We start from the raw sequence: 22,656 nt of genomic DNA, 5'->3' as shown, positions 1-22,656 counted from the left end.
TAATAAGCCCATCTGTGTACAAGCAGATAAGCCTGCTGAACACCGCTATCCCAGTCTCTTTTTAAATCCAAGTGAAAAAGCTAGCTGCACGACTGTTTTCTTCATTTTTCCAATGTATAACATGAATGCTAAGTTTTCCTTAGTCTTCCATGCAGGCATTCCTTCCCTTATATAGACATTCATTATGTGATGAAACAGTTAAGAGCAATTTTAAGATTCATATTGTACATCTTTGGGAAAATATAAAAATGAAATTAAAGGTATTTCAATGTAATACAATTAAATAAAAATTATATGAAACCATGAATTTGTAGTAAGTGCTAATTCTAATGTGATATTAACGTAATATATACATCCAGAGTAAAGGTTAATTTATAAATTATGCTTTGTGTTCTGTTCATTATATTGTGCATTTACAGTACACTGAAAAACATTAATACCACCACTAATTTTACAATGATTATTTTTCAATTCCTCAATAGAAATATTAAAAAATATATATATTGCCATTTGCACACTCTTTGTATTAAATATGTACACATAAAAATATTAGATTAAAAACTGATGATTACTTAATTATCAAAATTTAATTAAATGAAATTAATTATTAACTTGATTATCAAAATTTCAGTTATAATACTTTAATATTTAATTTCTTTATGTGTGCTCTTATTTCATTTAACGGTAAATTAGGATCCACTTTTTATTTTGGTCTGTATTTGTATTTCAAATTTGACATGAAAAAATTATTTTACACACAAACGGGTTGTGCAAAAAGGCAATACAAATTTGATCGCTTTATTTGAAATGCCTTTAAATTATTTTTTTCGGTTCAGCCAAAAGTTAACAAGTGTGTCATTTTCCAAATCTTCAGTTCGATTTCAATCAAAGGAAATTTCTATTAACTATTCTTTTCTTTATGAGATTTTTGAATTTAATAGTTAGAAATGCTTTGTTTCTTTGCGTACCACCGGCTGAGAACCGCTGGTATAAATTAATTATAACAGATGCAAATTAATATTTCTCATACAAAGAGTTATTTCAATTCTTATCAAAATCTTCAGTTATTGAGAACATTATATACAGAGTATGTCTTTTATTAAGAACAAGATTTTAAGAATTTAAAATAATAATCATTAAATCCTCTTGATCTATAAACAGTCTTAAAAATTATAAAGGGGAAAAAATTGAAAGTTAAAGAAATCAATAATATGAATCGTTCCTTTTTAGAGAAGTTTCATTGTTTAATTAATTTATAAAAAGTGTTTTACATTATGAAATATAAAAATTAAGAATATTTGAATTTGAATGAATATTTTAAAATTTCCATTCAGATAGATGCTCAACTATTCGAAGCAGGAGACTGAAGAGAAAAAAGGAAGAGAGATGATATTACAGCTGCGGAAAAGGAAATAATTGAAATGCAGAAGAATATATTAATGTACTGTGTGAAATATGTGACTTGTATAAGCAATCAGTTGCAAATCAGACTGCTGTCATAGAAAATCAAAATATAATTATTAATTTATTAAAAAAAATCATGCATTTCAAATATTAGTGTTTTCATTCTTGTATATATTTCTGCAGCGTGGGATTCATAAATTGTAAAATTTACTACTTTCTCAATTTTATAAAATTTTGTGATTATAAAAATTATTTAAAAGAAAATCAAAGATCCATTATATGACATAAACATTCTAATACCGCTATTATAAGTCTCGTGAAAATATTTATGCATTTTACACAGCAATTATCTTTTCCCTGGAGGAAATGGGAGTAAGACCTGTAAGAATCTTTGGTCAATGTATTACATTTTAATTTTCAGATATAACACGAAATGAATTAAATTGTTTTTCAATTATGTGAATAAGTTATATGAATGAGATGTGGTATTAAAAATTTCATTTCTTTTTATCATTGAAGAAATAACATCCGATATCCAACAGGTCCATAACAATGGCAGATAAAATTGGCATTCTAATTTTGAAGTTCTAAATATACAGAGTAACTTAAAGATGACAACTATTAAAGTATGGTTAATGTCTAGTTAACAATAACAATATTGAGTCACCTACTACAAAATTAAGTGAATCAGACTGTATTTATTTCCCCCTTCTCCTTTTTGGCTGAAAAACAATTTATCATACACTCATGATTTTACTTAAATGCATTTCTTTTAATGGAAAACCCACTGAGGTAAGTTTGCAGTAAGTTATTATAGTGAATGAGTAATGAAGATATAAATCTAAATTGAGCAAACAATCTCTCCCTTACTTTAATGTTTTAAAATCATATGGAGGCATGGATTATAGGCTGTTTATTCTTTACATATTATGCTAATCAGGAATTGCAGCAAAAATCTGCTTAATCGAAAAATACACTCGCAGGAATGGTGGAGGAAAATTGAACTGTCCAATATTTGTTTTGCCCCCCCCAAGAAGCCTGGGTATACATAAACAGTATAAAGTGAAATAATTGTTTTTAGGAAATACATTTATATATCTTTGACAGAATATGTCAGTTTTAATTTGTACTATATTAAATAAGCATGAAGTTCTTATGCTATGAAATGTGTATTGTCACGTGGAAATTCTCTATCTTGTCCTAAGGAAGGGGACGAAAGGAAAACAGCAGTCGCGCGTTCATGGCGTTTACATGTTTACGATAAAATTTTTGATTGATTCGGGTTCAGATGTCTCATGTGTGTCAGCAACATCTAAGTTTAAGAAAATGTCTCCTGATTCGTTACAATTATTTGCCGCGAATAATTCCAGAATTTCTACGTATGGAACAAAATTGTTGAATGTGAATTTAGGACTTACACGAAACTTTTCTTGAAAGTTTTTAATCGCCGATGTACCAGTGCCTATAATAGGAGCCGATTTTTTAAGACATTTTTGATCTTTTAATCGATTTAAAACGAGGTAGGCTTATCGATAATACTACGAAATTAACTCGAATTGGTTTTCTTTCCGATTCTGAAAATTATTTTTCGGTAAAGCTAATATCGGGTGATTCACCACATCACAGAATCTTGAAAGACTTTCCGGATTTACTGAAGTTAAAATCTGATTTGGGCAGAGTAAAGCATAGTACGGTTCATTACGTAGAAACAAACGGTCCTCCGGTGCATAGTAAACCGCGTAGGTTAAGCCCTAAGTTATACGAAGCAGTAAAAAAAGAATTTCAATTTATGATGGATCAAGGTATTTGTAGGCCATCAAAATCGGCATGGTCATCACCTCTTTATGTAGTTTCTAAAAGTTCGGACGATATACGGCCAGTAGGAGACTACTGAAAATTAAACGCGTGCACAGAACCCGATAGATATCCTATTCCGCATTTACAAGGCTTTAATAATACACTTAGAGGGAAAGAAAATTTTTCCAAAAATTGATATCATTCGGACATATCATCATATACCAGTTCATCCAGATCATATACCGAAAACTGCAGTTTGCACCCCATTTGGTCTTTTTGAATTTCCGTTTTTAAATTTCGGACTGTGCGGAGCAGCTCAAACCTTTCAAAGGTTTATGAACGAAATTCTTGGAGATCTAAAATGTGCCTATGTCTACTTAGATGATATTTTAATATTTAGTGATACAGAAGATGATCATAAATCTCACTTACGTACGGTTTTTGAAAGTTTAACTTCATGTGGATTGACAATAAACGCTTCGAAATGTGTTTTTGGCGTTCCCGAAATATGTTTCTTAGGACATTTAATTAATAAAGATGGTACCAAACCTCTGACGAACAAAGTTGAACCGATACTTAACTACCCACTTCCTGAAACGGTAAAAGATTTGCGGAGATTTTTAGGATTTTTAAATGTTTACCGTCGATTTTTACTCAACGTAGCACAGAATCAAATACATTTAACTTCGTATTTAAAAGGGGCTAAGAAAAATGATAAGACAGCCCTGAATTTGTCTGAGGAAGCGCGTAATGAATTTCAAAAGTGTAAACAGTTAATCGCGAATGCGTTCTTTTAGCACACCCGAAGAAAGATGCCCGGTTGGCTTTACAGGTTGATGCGTCAGACTTCGCGATAGGCGGAACGCTATCACAAATAGTTGATGGAAACTTACAGCCTCTCGCATTTTTCTCACGAAAGCTTTCGCAAGCAGAAAGAAACTATAGTGCGTATTATCGGGAGCTATTAGCAGCTTATGCTGCTATTAGGCATTTTAACCCACCGGGCGGCTCGCATTCAAATCTATTTACGTCTCGAAAACTGCAGTAAAAATTAACCATGTTTACAATTTTTTTTTCATTTAGAGTGAACCTAAATTGTCCTGAAAACGGCCTTTGTTAGATTTTCTTCCCCCCTCCTTGTAGCATGGAGGTAGGAAAGGGAGGAGGGGCCATTCCGCGCTAGAAGTGAAGCACTGCTTTGAAGCTTGGGTCACCAGACGGGGTGTTATTTGTTTACATTCAGAAGCTCGCTTGACAGGATTCTGATAGTATTTCGACACACGACAGTTCCATAGAAATCGAAAAAGGGACACTCTCGCATGAAAGAAACATTCATAGTGGGATGGATAATAGCAATTTGTATAGTTTACTGACATTTACGCAAAAATCACATCTTGGTTATTTTTTGATAACTAACAACAGCGATTTTGATTATGAATTTGTTTTATAAAAGTCTAAGCTGTTGCACTATAAAAATATAGATTTTAAGAAAATTGCTAAAAGAGATCTGCCAAAATTTATTTTCTAGAAGATTTGAAAAATTTGAAACTTGATGGCTAAATGTAAATATAAAATTATGTATGTTAAAATATTTGTAATTAGGCACATAGGTCAGATTAAGTTTTTATTAAATAGAGTAACGCAGGCAAGGGCTATCTGCCTAAAGAGAGAGATGCCGTCGTGGAGGAATTTTGAAGGAAAACTGACCTTTGAGTGGGTATTAAAAATAATACTTATAATTTTCATTCAAATTATATTCCTATATATTTTTTATGTAAAACTTTCGGGTGTATGCTAAATTAGTGTAAATTACTTTACACGAAAAATATAGTGAATGCACAGAAATTAAAGATTTGCACATGCCGGAAATGATAAATAGGAAATATGTATGGGTATTTATGCATGTGCTTGCAAAAAACATGTATCTGCCTTTGACAAAATACTTAAATATTCATTAAATTATTTATAAATGTATTTGAAATGAAGAATTTATTCACTTATAAACAACTGTGAAAGTACTGTGAAGAAATCTAATGATTAAATGTATCTAATTTATAATGATTATAAATGTTATCTAAATATATAATAACCTTAATATTGAATTGTAAACATAAATTGAAATCCTGTTGACAAATACGTTATAAAACTATTTAAGCAACAATTGTTCGTATTGGAAAGCAATCTGTTAAAAGGTATTGTAAAGCAAATGCTATGAGATGCGCACTTAAGAACGTAATAAAGAGTTTTGGAATATGTATTGTTGAAATGAAGGGTAAAAAAAAAATCTGATAAGTATAATTAAAAGAATTATTCCCTTTACATTTTATAATAACTCAGTTACAAGTTTTAAATAATACTTAAAAAAAAAAAAAAAAAAAAAAAAAAAAAAAAAAAAAAAAAACTTATTTTATTCCCTTTCAGAAATGTTCAGAGAAAGTCAAATACTATTTAATACATATTTAATTATTAGGAATTAGCGAAATACTTATTTAAAGTATTTCGCTAATTCCTAATAATTCTCTAATTTAAAATGAACCGAATAGAGCATTAATTATAAATTGACTTACATTTTTCGATTTAAAAGAAGCCAAAAAATCATGTCATATTTAAGAAAGTATTTTAGGAAGAAGCTCTATAAATAGAAAAGAAATAATGCATAATTTTAATATTAATAATACAATAAACTTTGATCTTAATTTTTGTACCTTAACCGAATAAAATCGAATAACCTTAATTTTTTTTTCTAATGTAATTAACGAAAACTTGTGAAAATATTTCATTCAAATTAAACCATTCTGAGAGAACTGTCCTGTGAAAAGTATAGCATTTAATTCCGTTCAGAATGAAATGTTGTTTAAAAATATGTTGTTTTCACATACTTAGGACTCTGAAGTGTTGTAGAAAAAGAAAATATATACATTTATATGTATATTTGCGACGTAATTACAAAATATTTACACCCGAACGCGTCAAATCCCATAGAACTCAATGGTAAATGACCCAATGTTTTGGTCACCACGTAGGGATCGCCGGTGCTTCAGAGCAGGGTACGGAGAAACTTGTTTAGGGCGACTCCTTCTTACTTCCTACCTCCATGCCTTGTAGGGCGATCAACAAGTCGTTTCACTTAAGTGATGGTTACCTACTGTCCTATGATTACCGCCTAGAGGCGATTAAGCAGATGGGCTGCTTTTGCCCTTACGGAGGAAAGAACACGTTTTGTGTCCTTGCTTTGGTTAGACGAAAAAAGATATATTTTTTTGGAAATCCAAATTTTTGATAAATAAGAAATAACACTGAAATGCATATTGTATTAATTTACAGGTTTTCTTGCAATTTTTTTGCTTTGTTTTATTGATTTAAGTTTGACGAAGCCTATTTCCCCTAATAATTAAAGTAATTTTCGAATTCGTATAGCCAATTTGGCGCCTCTTCTAGTGATTCACATGAGCCCGGCTTTGTTGCTTTTTAAGTATAAATGTTATTGATTTTTATTGCGTTTCGGTATTTTAATGTACGTTTATAGAATGTTAATTTGTTTTTATATGCATATTTCAGTAATATAATCTTACGACTAGTGAGACAGTGTAGTTTAACTAATTTTCTGCTTTTGATTCATGTTATCGAGCTTTAACGCTAAGAAAAAATTTATAAGAGGCTTAAAATACCTAATTCCTATTGAAAGCTATATGTAATTGATAATTAAATTACTATTAAAATAACAAACCCATGCTCAGTGTCAGTCATTTCGACATAATGTTTGTAATTCATTTTACCACAAATTTATTTCGTTTATCTTGTTTCATATTTATAAAAGGGGAGTTTACCTTTATCGCATTTATTGGTTGATAGCAGTTATGAAATATTGAATATTTTGAAACAAATTTCAGTCATAATAACCTTATTAAAATTTTTCTACTTATAGACAAGATGTCACAGATACCTCTCAGTTTCCGAACTAAATTACATGGTACTGAAATTCGGTGCATTTTCATATGATTATTTTTGACAGAAAAAGTTACCTTATGTTAATCACAAAAGAACATTGTTTTAATTCTTAATTAAATATAGCACTTGTATTAAATTGCTAAAATTAATTGTTAGGAAAATCTCGCTCTAAAAAATTAGACACTTTTATCTTTCAAAGTGGAATTTTTGTGGTTTTCTCTGTGCATAATGTGGGCGCGAGTAAGTTTTTCTTAGAATGTCCTCCACGGAGGCATTCCTCCCTTTAGGCAGATAGCTCTCGCGTGCTTTGAAGGAAAAATCAAGGAAACCAAAACAAAAACTTCAAAATTAGTGTTTAACATTTTTTTTTTTGGTTCAAATACACAAATTACTTAGAGATCTCAATTCACATTATCAAATGTTATTATTTAAATAAATAAAAGCAAGCTGAGGGTTTCCATTTAAATTGTTTGTTTTAAAATAAAAAATAAGAACAGTAAGTTTTGAATAAACCTTGTCAACATCAAGCAGGGACAGGAACATGCCAATGTAAAATTTAATATTAGGCCAAAAAGAAACGCTTTGACGTAGATTTTGGATAAAACTTAATCAAATTCGCAGGTAATCAGAGACAGGCCTTTCTTCAGTAGAGAGAAAAAAATGTTTCTGAAGTATTTGTGTATTTATTACATAAATGTTTTAATGCTTCCACAGCACTCATAATCGATAAAATTTATTTGATGAAAAGTAGGAAGTTTGCTTTTAAAATTCCGATTTTTCAACCTTTTTCAGTGACATATGTGGCATCGAAAAACACGTCTAGCCAGGAGGCATATTAATGGCTGAAAAATTCTTAGAATTTAAAGAGGCATCGAACAAGAAAATTCAGGGATGGCGAAATCCTAAGAATTTGGCACTTGACAACGGCAAAAGTTTTAGAATGTAGAGAGCTACAGAATTTAGGCAGGGCAAAATATTTTAAATTTATAGAACATCGGTCAGTAGAATTAAGATCCCACAGCGATTGCACTGAGAAACAAATCGACCTGCTTCTCGATTATGCGGATGGACGCAGATTGACTTCCGAAAGCTCAGTGAAGCAAGAGCTATAAATAATGCAGCTATTTTTACGATTTCTGCTATAATAAACTGAAAATTAATATAATAATTTAACACTATATATCAGTTTACAAAAACTTCCCCAGTACACTAAAAAAAAAAAAAAAAAGTACAATAGATTATATAATGATATTACTAACAAAATGATGCCGATGACGCATTTAATTTTTATCTTTTTATTAATCTAAATAAATATGTCATTGAGTTTTCCATAACTTATAGTTTTGCAAATTAAAAATGTTCAATAATATAATATGTGATTATGGTATTATTGGTATGGTACTATTCAAGGCAAAGCACACGAGGGTTATCTGCCTAAATGGAAGGATGCTTTCGTGGAGGACTTTCTGAGGGAAACTGGCTCGTATACACGTTACACATGGGGAAAACCACGAAAACGACCATGCAGCCAGCTCGTTCGTGGGATTCGAACCTCGAACCGAACTACCAGTGTTCAGCGTCTTTACCGCTCGGCCGCTGGTGGGTAACATGTAATTATGAAAGCTGTGTAAAAGAAGAAAAATTCTTGAACATTCGTCAGGCAGCATACGATGGGCACCTGCTTGAGGAAAAGGATGCGTTTGTAGATGACTTTTTCAGGGAAACTGGTTTGGTATATTCAACCTAAAATTCACCAAAATACCAAGCAACAAACGCATTCGCTGGAATTCAAACTTAGGCAGAACTACCAGTGTTCAGTTGCAAAATAGAGTTAACAACATAAACAGGCAACATGTCTGAAATTAGTATTTATTGCATCCAACAGTGATATGATTTTCTGATATAATTTAATGGAATATCACTGTAAAAGAATGGGAATCTTTTTTTTTTTTCCTTTTGTAAGGAGATTTTTTTCCACTTTGTTTTCAACATTTGGTTGAAATGCAAATTAAACAAATTTTTACAAATGCAGAATATTGGATAGTTATTGATGATTTCGAGATTCAGTTTCTGAAATCCATTTCATGTATCATTTCCTTAAAAAGGTGATACTGAAACCAACTTTCGAGGAGTAAGATGATTACTAGAAAAGAGTTTCCGATTTCTTTCATTCTTTTATTCCCATTATAAATTTATCCAGTAGTTCTTAGAACATTCTTCTATCCGTAAGTGATGATTTGCTTTCCGAGAAAATTTTCTGAAAGGAATAAATTACTTAGTCTTCAAACCATGGGAAAATCTTGCCATCGCCGGTACTTAATTCCCTTCATTTACTGAGATAACCTGCTTTGTTATAAGTATGGTACTAGTTTTCTGATTTTTACTGAATTACTCTAGCTATTAGCTAGAGTAGCTACTAGGTAGCATTCATTATAGTACATTCATTATATTCATATAGCTACTAGCTAGCATTCATTATAGTACAAAAACTAATATAGCTTGTCAATATCAACACATTTTTATCTTCAATAAACTCCACGAATTCGATTGATGCTGTAAAAATTACAATTTAATACTTTAGCCAATTATTCTGATTATAGTGATTTAAATTCGGTTTTAGGCAACATATGCATTCTTTCAGAAAACGCGATATATTGAGCACTGCTGTTACAAGTAAATACTGTACATTCAACCATTTCATAATATGTAAATGTAGCATAACTTCTTTTCGAGTGCTTGCACTGAGAGTCTGCTTCAAGTAAACCTTAATGGAACTTTATTTCATGAAAATTTAGAAGTATTATAAAAGCCTCAGAATTATTTCCATTGCAAACATTTATGAATTATTCAGAAAAATATATAAGAAAAACATCAATGAGAAACTATTATCGAATATACATTTTATGACAGTAGTAAAACATTTTTTCAGTACCGACGGTATTAAAAAGCTCAATATTGTGATAAGCTAAATAAAATAAAACGGTATTAAAAGTTTAATATTGTGATAAGTAAAAGTATACTAATCTATAACACTCATTTGATATTTTTGCCATTAGAACTATAATGTAATTCTAACCGTTAAAGTAACATTGTATTTGTATTAACTAGAATTATAATTGTAATTTCAATTAAATTTATCAGTACTCGTTGTTTCCTGCACCTTGAGGGAGACGCATTATTATTATTATTATTATTATTATTATTATTCTAATATATAAAATACTGTCCTCAGAAAAAAATGTCTCTACATGATTCTGTCTCCAAAATTAATGGATGAGGTGAACAGAAATAATCTTGGAACAGCCTTTGGGCAAGTGCTGCGAGTATGCGAAATGTAAGACTGTAATTAAACTTCGACCATCCTGGAGACTACACTTTCTTAGAATATTGCCATTCGACAAATTATAAGACCTTCCATTTATCTTTAAAGTTTAAGCTATCTGTTATTGACTGAGAAAAGCTGGTAATTCATTATAGTTACTTTGTAGTTAAAACTACAACTAACGCAGTTATAATTGTAATTATGCCGCCTAGATGGTATAGTGGTTAGGGAAGCCTGACTGCGATACCGAAGGGCCTGGGTTCGAATCCCGGAGAAGGCATGGCTTTAACTGTTCGTCCTTTCAAAGGAGGCGATAGTGGTCCACATATTAGATGCCTCCATAATAAAGTGACTGCAACTTCTGCCCTTGTATAGACTAATGGACTGTGTTGCACTGTAACTGTTCCCAATCTGCCATTGGGGGAAAACAATAATAATAATTGTAATACAATGATTGTTAGAATTACAATATAACTTCAAAAGCAATTAGATTTTTCGCTCAGCAGAGTAATAAGTCGTCTTTTGAATACTACTAGTTCAAATCGGATGCCCATTTTGGCAAACAATCTAAATGTTTAGATAGCTCCATGGATTTCCTTATGTGTAACATGAATACAAATCATTTTATTTTAGAAAGTTCTCTATGAGTACAGCATTCTTCTTAAATGTTTCGTTGCATTCAATTAAATAAAGATCTTTTCCTGCTTTTATTAACGGGTGATATGAACATGAGCCAGTTTCCCTTAGAAAGTCCTCCACAGAAGCATCTTTGCAGTCTTTACCGTAATCCAAATAATATGACAATCAGAGGTGCATAAGAAAATTGTACTTTTATTTGTTCTTACGTGAAACAATGATGGAAAATAGTTCATGCAAGTACTTTCACTTGTAACTGAATAATGCATTTTAACTATTTATGGAAAATGTGTGTTATGTTGAATAAAAGCACCAATTCGTAATTTTTTTTTTCCAATGGCAGGTAGTAACCGTTTATAGACATTGATCCCTACTAAGGCCGGTCATGATATTAAGGAGGGAACTAATACGTGGGCCACCGTTGCCACCTATGAAGAGAACGAACAAATTACATTCATGCCCTATCCGGGATTCGAACCCAGGCTCTTCGGTACGGCAACCAGAGTCACGAACCGCTTTACTGTCTGGGCGGTAATCCATAATAAATCGATTTAGTAAAATGTCTAATACACACAGCAATTAAGCATATTGATTGCTGATCAGAATCCTTTTTTACCAGCTAAAGCAATAGGTTAAATAAAATTATGAGACTTAGTTTAGTCCTTGATGATCTCCTTTCTGAAAAGAAAAGGATAAATGTAATTTTTATGATTTATTTCTTGTGTAATGTAAACAAGACAAGCGTCCCGTAACAAATCCTTTGCGAAAACATCCCTTTGCACCGGCATAAACTCTTTGCTTGCTTTCCCTTAATCTTGTAATTTAAGTTCACATGTATATCGAAGATCATAAACATACATATTTGCTTACTAACGTTATGTGCATTTCGGTCTATATAAAATATTTCCTTTAAATAAATTCCTATTTATGCTGGTACCACAAACTACAATATATGTAAGATGATTCAGAAGACATGACAGAAAATATTAATATTTTTCTTATAGGTGATTATCCGTTTGTATTATTTAAAAACTCATTATCCAAAATGCAGAAACATTTCGAATATAATATTATTGACTGTAATTTTCAAATATTATCACGATTTCCTTAGCCTATGTCATTGAAATTATAAGGGGCAGTTGTTTTTCTGATTAAATAGTTAATCATCTGCTGCGCAATTTTAATTAAGAGGTCATTACAATTGCATTGTAATTTTTATTAGATTATATAATTACAGTTATACTGTTTATTCAGTTAGATTTCACAATTAAAATGCAATTCTAATTTAAATGCATTTGAGTAAATTGTATATGTAATTAAAAATTGTTACATTGTAATTACAAGATAATTGCATAATATTATTCCAATTACTATGTGTTTTCAATTGCATTCTGCAATTACATTTGCAATTAAGATCATGATTTTCCTGGGCTACGTAACTGCTTTTATCAGAAATAATTGCTATCCTAATTACATTATTATAATTACTTACTGGAGTTACAATGAGAGTGTAATTGTAATTAGATTATATGATTGCAGTTGCATTGAATATCAAATTGGATTTCACAAATATAGAGTAACTGTAATTTAAATGAAATTACGTAAATTGTAATTGTAATTAAAAAAACAGCTAGTTTTTAACTATAACTACTTAGTAATTGCATAATTTTATTGCAATTGCATACTACACTTAGAATTACAATTATGATCATAATTTCACTATGTTAAGTAATTCTAATTATCAGAGACAATTACTTCCCTAATTACTTAGTTATAATTACCTACTGCAATTGCAGTTAAAATTACGTTGTAATTAGCTAATATTACCGTAGTTGTGATTAGATGCAATAAAATTTGTAATTGTAATTAGATTATATAATTATAATGTTTGTGATTATCATTGCATTGTAATTGTAAGACTTAAGAATTAAAATGCAATTACATACATTATTGTTGCATTTAAAAAGTACTTACTTTCTAATTGTAATTGCGAAGCTAATTACAATTGCAATATAATTGAAATCACATATTTCAAAATATTATTGCAGTTTCTTGCAATTTTAATTTTAATTCCAATTACATTTTGCCAAACTGCATCTAAAATTTGGAGAATAATTAGGCTGGAAAATGAAAATTCTCTTTACGAACATAAACATTTAAATTTACTATAGCTGGTATAAGCACAGAACAGCTGGAAGTTTTGAACGAGCTATTTATTCCGAGCTGTTATTCAAAACCTAACGATAAAACCCATTTGCCTCCTAGCGAATAGATAGTTTCCTCTCCTCAATTATCTCCCGCAGAGAAAAATTATCACCTGTCAGTTTACATTAAGAGCAGAGAGGGGAGGGCACTCTGAGACAGGCCGTATATATGCTGCTTTGCCGTTTCGTGCCAAAATTTAAGTTTACGTATATATGCTGCCTTGCCGCCATGAGGACCAAAATATTTGGACGCATATATGCTGCCTTGCCGCTATGAGAGCCATTATTTTCGAACGCATATATACGGCCTTGCCGCCTGGAGGGTTAAGCATATGTTGGAAGCACAGAACTTTTCCTTAATCACCGATCACAAACCGCTTACTTGTGCATTCCGACAGCGTTTGGATAAGTGTTCACCTCGTCAGGCTAGGCAGTTAGATTTTTCTCACAATTCACCACTGAAATATACCATATAAAAGGTTCGGAGAATATCGCCGCGGACGCACTTTTGCGCATAGAAGCGATAAGCATGCCTAACCCTATCGACTATGAGGAAATTGCTAAAATGCAACAAATTGATCCAGAATTACAAACTTTACATAAAGAGTCAAAAGTTCTACAACGCAAAAATGTTACCTTACCTAATTGTAGTTTACCAATATATTGTGATTTATTGTGGCGGGCCAATATATTGTATTATATACCAATATATTGTGGCGGGCGGTACCTGTCAACAGGTACCGCCCGCCCTTACATTCCCCCGGCATTCCGTGAGAAAGATTTTGCCACATTGCACAATTTGTCTCACCCCGGCATTCGTGCATCAACGAAGTTAATATATTCTCGGTTTGTTTGGTCTTCCATCCGTAAAGATTGCGCACAATGGGCACGACAGTGCATTCCATGTCAGAAAGCAAAAGTAAGCAGACATACTAGAACCCCGTTAATGAAGTTTCCAGACCAATCACAGAGATTTGATCACGTCCACATTGACCTTGTTGGTCCGTTACCTCGTTCTCAAAATAATTATTACTGTTTAACTATGATAGATAGGTTTAATAAATGGCCCGAAGCAGTACCCATGCCAGACATAACTGCATGCACAGTAGCACAAGCTTTTTATGACCACTGGATTACTCGATTTGGCTGTCCAGCTGTTATTACTACTGACCAAGGGCGACAGTTTGAAAGCGGCTTATTTCGAGCTCTTTCCCAATTATTGGGAATCAAGAGAATCAGGACGTCTCCGTACCATTCACAGGCGAATGGACTTAGCGAGGAATTCCACCGTCCTTTGAAAGCTGCCTTAAAAGCTTATGATACCAGTAACTGGGTGGCGGCTCTTCCAACGCTTCTGATGGGTTTCCACTCCGCTGTCAAGGAGGACATAGGAGCAACCACTTCTGAACTTGTGTATGAAAAGACGATTCGCCTCCCAGGAGAATTTTTTAATTCGACACCTATGGACGCGTCTCCCAAACAGTTTGTGGAGGATATAAAATCCCATTTTGCCAGTGTCCGCCCGACTACGACTTCTGGCCACGGTCAGCGAACCTATTTCGTTCATCCACGGCTTCACGAATCCACGCATGTGTTTGTTCGACACGACGGAGTTCGAAAACCACTGCAAGCTCCCTATGATGGACCATTTAAGGTGCTAGAAAGACGAGATAAAACGTTTGATCTCGAAATAAAAGGGACTAAGCAAACAATCTCCATAGATAGATTGAAACTCGCTTTTGTAACCATGGACTCTTCACAAGTTGTTCCAAAGAGTGTAAAAAACCCTTCCGACATTGGTATCATCCGTTCTGGACGATTAATCCGAACCCCACGTTGGTATGTCACATTTCGTTGACACTGCGGAGAGAGTATGCAGCGGCAGAGCCAAACAGGCGATACAGACTCAAAAACTCTGGAGAAAAGCGCCAATTGGCGAAACAGTAAACCTGCTTGACAACCCTACTGGCTGACGGGAAGAGAAGAATTTTCCCCTGCAGTTCTGGGTAACGATTTCAGTCTGTGTGCGCGCAACTGTAAAACAACTCGTCTTGTGCCTTCCACGTGATATGTAACTTCGATCTGGGACTGCAGGCTTCCTTAAGCCATTATTATGTATCTATATTACTTCTCCTTATTAAATCTCATTCTTAATGTTAAATGCCTATCTCAATTAAGATTGCTATTTTTCTAGGTAAGGTTATCTATACTTTTGTAGGCACGCGTAACTCGCGCGTACCTCATACTTATTATCATATACTTCTTACCTTTTCACCATTAATGGAAAATTTATTTTTCCGGTTAATGAAGACAAAACAAACAAAAAATTAATATCGCATCATACTCGTAACATCTGCAGTTTCATTTGAATGTAACCCAAAATAATTCTTTGTAAGCTAGGTAGAATCACATTTGTGATTGCACTCCAGTTCTTTTACAGCTGGTCGAGAGAATTTGTCAGGACTAAGTGTTCTATGCATACTCTTGGCAAACATAATGGTGACAGTATCAAGGTCAGGATCTCGAACAGTGAGCTGAATGCAGCTATGTTCTTGTGAGTGCTAGAAGACTTACAACGTAAGAAGGGTGTAAAAGACCCTTTTATTTAAATCACTATTTACAGCAACTCCCAGCTCGGGAATGATAACAGAAAAATAATGACCCCGCTTGGGTCTAAACTGAACAATCAAACAATTTAAAGTAAAGCTTAAGTAGAAATTCAAATAGTCGCAGTTCTCAGAGCTTAAACGCGAGATTGGCCTATCTTTGGTGCGTAGCAAGCCTTAGCTAAGTACTAACGCCCTTAAATCACTTCGATAAGTATTAGAGTAATAGCGCTAAGTCGTAAGAATTTAAATACTAACTAATCTGGCGAACGTCCACCGAGCCGAAGTGGTCTGAGACTAAAAGCTCTCTCACCCTTGGGAAGTTTCTCACTAACCTTTAAATACAAAACTTATACAAATTAACATAAAGCTGAACCGCGCGCTCATTCTGAAGGCAAGTTGAAATAAGAATTTACAGGAAAAGGTAACTTAAAATAAAAAGAAATTTGGTTAGTTTAAATTTAAACCTTACAAATTAACATCTACTGTATGTGTAAATAGCGAACAAAACAGTAAGAAATTGGAACAATTACCTGTGGACAACTTGTATTCATAGCATTCTAAAATGAGCTTTCAGTAAAATCTGAGTGCAAATAAAACAGTAGTAATGAGCGAATGTTTTTTCACGAAGTGACAGCAGGCTTATTTCATGTATTCCGCAAAGAGACTGATGTATGGTTTGTTGTAACTGCTGTATACAAATATGTGGCTTAGAATTCCACAGCAGCAATTGGCACAACTTTCATGGCTGATGGTATAATATGGAGGTACCAAAAATTAGTATTATCACACTAACCGCAAGCTTGCTTATATTTCTAAAACTCGGTCAATACATTTCGTGCAGAAAGAAAATATTATCCAGTTTTATACTTAAATCAAGGTCACTGAAATGTGGTAAAAGCAATTTGCTTAAGAAAACAGATGCCTCTGTGGAGGACTTTCTATGGAAAACTAGCTTTCATTCCCATTATACAGGGGGAAAACCAATGTCGTGTAATATAATAATCTATTAGTACAGTAAATACATTTAATTTCTTTGCATTTATTTATGTCATGCTGCTTTTCGTGTGATTTAGCATGATAACCTTATAAGTTTATTTGGTTCTGATGATGGTCTGCAGAAGTAAGGTAAGTTATCAGACAGGTAAGTCACCTGTTGCGAGAATACCAAGTTATTAATATTTATGTAAAATTCTGCAATAACTTTTCATATCATAAGAGATTTACCAATGTGTATATACTTACATGTGTAGTTATTATGCAAGATCTATAGAAAATATCCAAAATTACCATGACATTAATCACACTGTGCAAACAGGCAAGACATTATACAGTAGGAGAAAATTAACTAATATTTTGGGGAATGAAATGCTATTTTACACATGGGAACTGTTAAAACAGCTGAGAAAAATTCATGCTTTTTCTCCTACAATTACAGAATATATATATATATATATATATATATATATATATATATATATATTGTTTCATAAGAATAAAAAGTAAAGTTAAATTTAAATAATTCTCATGCGCCATTGCTGCAAAGAATGAAATTTGAATTTAACAAATATTCTCTATTGATATAAAGTTAATTTAAATTATGAAATTTTAATTGCATACATATCAAAGATTAATTATTGCTGCGAACTAATTTTCTATATCATTTAAATTCTGAGAGCATATGTAAATTAAATGCACGTATCTAAAACCATGAAAAAATATATAATATTCCAAAAAATTAATCCCAAATATATATATATATATATGAAAGACAGGCATATGCATAATTTCTGTTAGAGAAACAGTTTCTCCGAGATTACGTTTTAGAATAATTAAAACGCGAAATGATAAGTTGATGGTGATATTATTACTGTATTCCAAAATTCGCAGGAATTAATGATTTCGATCATTACTACGAAAAAAAACGGAATAAAAAAGAAAGAATCCTGATACAGGAACATTAAAAATTTGAGTGTTTACGTATAAAAATATATAATATTCTCATATAGGTCATTTAAGCATAGTCTTTGAATCAGTAACATTTCCAGAAATATTTCAGTTTTCATAATGTAAAGTAAAAACCAACCTGTATTTGCAGAGAATATCCATTGGCAGTTGCCTTCAAAAAAGGTCTCAATTCGTTGAAGGAAACCGATTTAATCTGATTCTACTGTTGAATTCACGCTCCGACATTTCAAAAAGATTACGTCGAGCAAAATCACTTCAGCCATCTTGTTTACAGTCGCTGTTAAGAGTTTGTGGCAGGTCAGAAGTAGCCGCAAAATTCCTCTATGGTAGTGACGTATTTTCAATAGGTGTGTCCGAAAAGCGTTGCACTTGAATCCGGTTTTGCAATGCAAGTGCGACTACCATGACAAGCGTTGCACTTGAATTCGCCCCTAAAACTCTCAGTTTCCTATCGAACTCTCAGTGGTTCGTTATCACGTGACAGTCTACTTGCGCCTCAGACGAAAGCAAACAAATTTCTGGGACTTGTATATATTATTTTCTATTTTTACTGTACGATACTGTGTCAAATCTACGATAATGTGTAAAAGATATGCCATTGCGAAAATCTATGCCAAAGTTATTAGTTGCTTATCCAACGAAGACTTCATCTGTGGCCGATATATAGCGTCACGCCTGATCAACTTCTTCACAGAAGACTGTGCCCTTTTACTACAAGGGCACAGGATTTTTCCATTTTTATGGAATTTAACGAACTTTTACAGGTCCTTAGCGGATTGATAAACATATAGTGGTAAAGGCCTTCGGGTCCAACACCACTCCGATCTTCGAATGGCTGCTTGGTTTCGGTTTCCAAACGTTGCAGTTGTAGTAACGTCGCATTTCGATAGCTGAAAAATAAAAAGCAATAAACTTAGCTATGGTTTATAATTCATGCTTTTCCTGATCATTATTTAGTTTGGAACATTAGTAGCCAAGCCCTCACTTTCAATCAAGACAAACATCCTTTCTACAGTAGGGATTTTTATAAGTGCCGCAAGCCTTTGCGGCCGCTGTTGGAAGCTTGTTTACAAGCGATGAGCTGAGTGTGTTCAAGTGTCGGAAGATTCAATCATTGAGTACGATATTTGTCTGTTTGTTTTATATTTAAAACCGTTTGATTGAAATTTTGAACAAAATAAAAAAGAATTAGCTAATAAAAATACTCATGAATCACTGTATATTTTTATGTTCTATAAAATTTGTAATACGGTAAATGAGAAGGATTATAATTTGAAATGAAATTTTAATGTGAATTGAAAAGGTAAATTTTTATAAGCCGTTCTGTAAAAGGGAGAGGGAAAAAATAAACAATAATGTTTTGTGCCGGGAATGTTTCTCATTCTCTTAAAAGTTAGTTTTTGTCTTAAAAATAATGCTTACTGATTGATCTTTGATTTCATTAACCGTGTAAGTTATAATGCAAATAGCAGTTATGCTGACGCGCAACTTTTTTTTTTTTTTTAAGTTTTTTTTTTTTCAAGCATATTCTTAATTTTGGGCTACGGAAAGCTGATAGATCTCTATCGTTTCAGGTTATATATATAGTTAGAGAATGAATCTATTGTATTTCTCCCCTCTCACTGTCAACAAATACATGAAACAGAAGAGCATCTGGTTGGTATTTTTCACTCATAAAAAGATAATAATTTTGTATAATACTATGCTGATATTACATTATTAATAAGAATTTCACTTTGAAATTGTTTTTTTCCAAGCAAACATCTGATCCATATTTGGAGGAAAAAATGTTTCCCTTTAAATTTGGTGTGCAAATGTTAATCACTGCCCTTCAGGATTAATGTTTAAGTGTTGTAATAAATAATGTATTTGTATGTATGGTAATATGCATTAAAATCAATTTATATCTAAAATTACAATTTATATCGGTTGATCTTTACAATATGGTAACTGGTAGTTTGGCGACATTTTGGAGGCGATAAAGGTTACTACCTGGGACTTTGGTAATAATGTGAGCAGTACTCAGTTCCGATTACGCATTATTTTGTGGGGGGGGAAATGAGAGATCATGGGATATGTCATGTGATATTAATGGACGAATTACGGTTCCTTAATCGGAAAAGGGGGGAATTTGGACAAGTATCTGTGGATGTATATTATTTTGTATTAAGCTTCATTGTGTGTTGTGTGAAGTAGGGTTGAATAATTTTGGGATTGTATGGCGCTGTCTAAAGTGAATTGTAGATGTGATAAAGAGAATTTTTTTTTTTATCAAATTCGGAAAAAAAATCGTTCAGTAATTTTATTGAATCCATAATAAAAGTGTATCCACCATGTAAGGAAGATCCGGAAGAAGATTAGGTTAGTTAGACTTTGTTAAGAATGTGAGTAGTATTCAGTTCTGATTACGCATTATTTTGTGTGAGGGAAATGAGAGATCATGGGATATGTTATGTGATATTAATGGACGAATTACTGTTCTTTAATCGGGAAAAAATCTGGCAATTTTGTATTTGGCTTTATTCTGTGTTGTGTGAAATAGTGTTTGTGAATTTTTGGATCCCATTGCCGTAACTAAAGTGAATTCGAAATGGGTATTTAGTGGTATTGAAAAGGATAGTAATAAATGTTTTTTAAGGTTGTGCGAGAGAGAAATAAAGATGTTTTGTTATGTTATTTATTTTACCTGGTATCTTGCTTTGAAAGATAAGTATGATTTTAAAGATTCTGAAACAGAAGGAAGAAAAGTGTATCTGCCACGTAATCAAGATTCTGAAGAAGATTAGGTAAGTTAGTATTTTTAATTATTTGAGGATATTCTTTTTATGCATTGTTGTAAATGTAAGGTGGAAAGGAATTTGGTATTATTGGGAAAATTGTTATTAGCAATGATTTAGTTTAAAGTAATTAGGATTGTAAGGTAATTTTTATTAATTTAATGTATGTGCTCATTTATATTTTAAGTAGTGTTTTTGAATTTAATTATATTTTAATGAAATGATAGTTATTTTGTGAATTTTATGTTTGTAGGAATTTGGTATACGTTTAAGTTGAAATAAACGTGCATGGAAATAATTTAAATATTTGATATTAAGCATTTGTAATGCTTGAGGTATGAATTCGTTGGTGACGTGTATAATGTAATAGATGATTTAGAGGTAAAAGTTTTTGGATATTCTATTTATTTTATATGTGGAAATGTTGATATTTGTAAAGGGTAAATACTTTTTCGCGATCATGTAATTTCATATATGTTTTTTTTACCGGGTTTAAAGATTGAGAAAATTGTCATGTATTTTCGTGAAATTTTTTTAATTTATGAGAAAAAAGCAGTGTACATGGATATAGTGAAGAGTGTGCGCAATGCCATTTTTGTGCAATTCTGGGATGTTTTTTTAAGTAAAAATAAGTCGACGTGTACATGGTTTAGTGATATTTTAATTAAATGATAGTTATTTTGTGAATTTTATGTTTGTAGGAATTTGGTATACGTTTAAGTTGAAATAAACGTGCATGGAAATAATTTAAATATTTGATACTAAGTATTTGTAATGCTTGCGGTATGAATTCGTTGGTGACGTGTATAATGTAATAGGTGATTTAGAGGTAAAAGTTTTTGGATATTTTCTTTATTTTATATGTGGAAATGTTCATATTTGTAAAGGGTAAATACTTTTTCGCGATCAGGTAATTTCATATATGTTCTTTTTACCGGGTTTAAAGATTGAGAAAATTGTCATGTATTTTCGTGAAATTTTTGTAATTTATGAGAAAAAAGCAGTGTACATGGATATAGTGAAGAGTGTGCGCAATGCCATTTTTGTGCAATTCTGGGATGTTTTTTTAAGTAAAAATAAGTCGGCGTGTACATGGTTTATGTGTATGTGTTATTTTGAAAAATGCGCAAGGAGAATGGTATTGTGCAGTTTTTCCTAATTTTGCAGGGAATATTTGTCATGATTATGCAGTTTTGTTTGATAAAATTTCTAGCATAAGTGTAATTCGGCTAGTAGATTGTTAGAAGTGTTCAGGAGATAAAAAGAAAAGAAACATGTCTTTACTTCGTGAAGACAAAATGGCGGCGGGGAAAAAAATAGAGGGTTGCTGTAGAAGAGTTGGTCGCCAAATTTTCGCCAAAAAATCGCCAAGTTACCATAATGTAAAGATCAACCTTTATATCAATTTCCTTTAAAGGCAAAATGTTTTCATTAAAATTTTAAAAGTTTTTTCTTTTTAAGAGACTTGCTTTAAGAGACATATTAACACTTATATATTGAAGGTATAACGATGAAATCTTGTACTTCAGTATAGCAGATTAAGTAAGGTTTTTTAGATTTTTAAAGTAATAAAAACGAGGTGTAAAAATTAATTTTGTCGTAATTTATTTGGAGGCTTGAAATTCTAGATGCATACCAGACATTTGTCTTATAGCAGCATGTAAGTTTCCATAGAACACAATATCTTAAAAAATTTCTAAAAATACCAATCTGATTTTTGGTTGAAGTTTTTGAGTTGCAGTCTTTAATAGAAGTTTTTGCATGACAGTTCTGTTTCAAAATTGCCATTTTAATTGCTTATTTATTGAAAGCAGATAACTTTTCATCTGAGAAAAGCAGGTGCATATAATCCTGCGTTTTGTTATCCATCCACATAGGGTATGATGAAGTTTCAAAATAAATTTCAACAGAAAAGATGATGGGTTGATAAACTGGTTGTCAGGTAAACAAAATGTTTAAACAAAAAAAAAAAAAAAAAAAAGTGTTTTTTTTTC

General features: G+C 32.1%; 1 protein-coding gene across 4 annotated transcripts in view; it reads left to right on the top strand.

The window, feature by feature from the left end:
• Positions 1-18,882: 18,882 nt before the first annotated feature.
• The window catches only part of LOC118202359 (transmembrane protein 230), a 28,056-nt gene continuing 24,282 nt past the window's right edge, over positions 18,883-22,656 (top strand). Inside the window, exons 1-2 of one of the 4 annotated variants that reach the window (XM_035374520.2) lie at positions 18,904-19,003; positions 19,460-19,541. In XM_035374520.2, the coding sequence (XP_035230411.2) occupies positions 19,480-19,541 (62 nt within the window). In that variant the 5' untranslated portion in view covers positions 18,904-19,003; positions 19,460-19,479. The other 3 variants (XM_035374527.2, XM_035374535.2, XM_035374545.2) reach the window with 3 other exon arrangements.

This window comes from Stegodyphus dumicola, chromosome X1 (genome assembly GCF_044657685.1).
Source record: "Stegodyphus dumicola isolate Sdum_Otavi_A_Nest chromosome X1, ASM4465768v1".
NCBI classification, from domain to species: domain Eukaryota; kingdom Metazoa; phylum Arthropoda; class Arachnida; order Araneae; family Eresidae; genus Stegodyphus; species Stegodyphus dumicola.
This window is presented reverse-complemented; position numbering and strand designations above follow the sequence as displayed.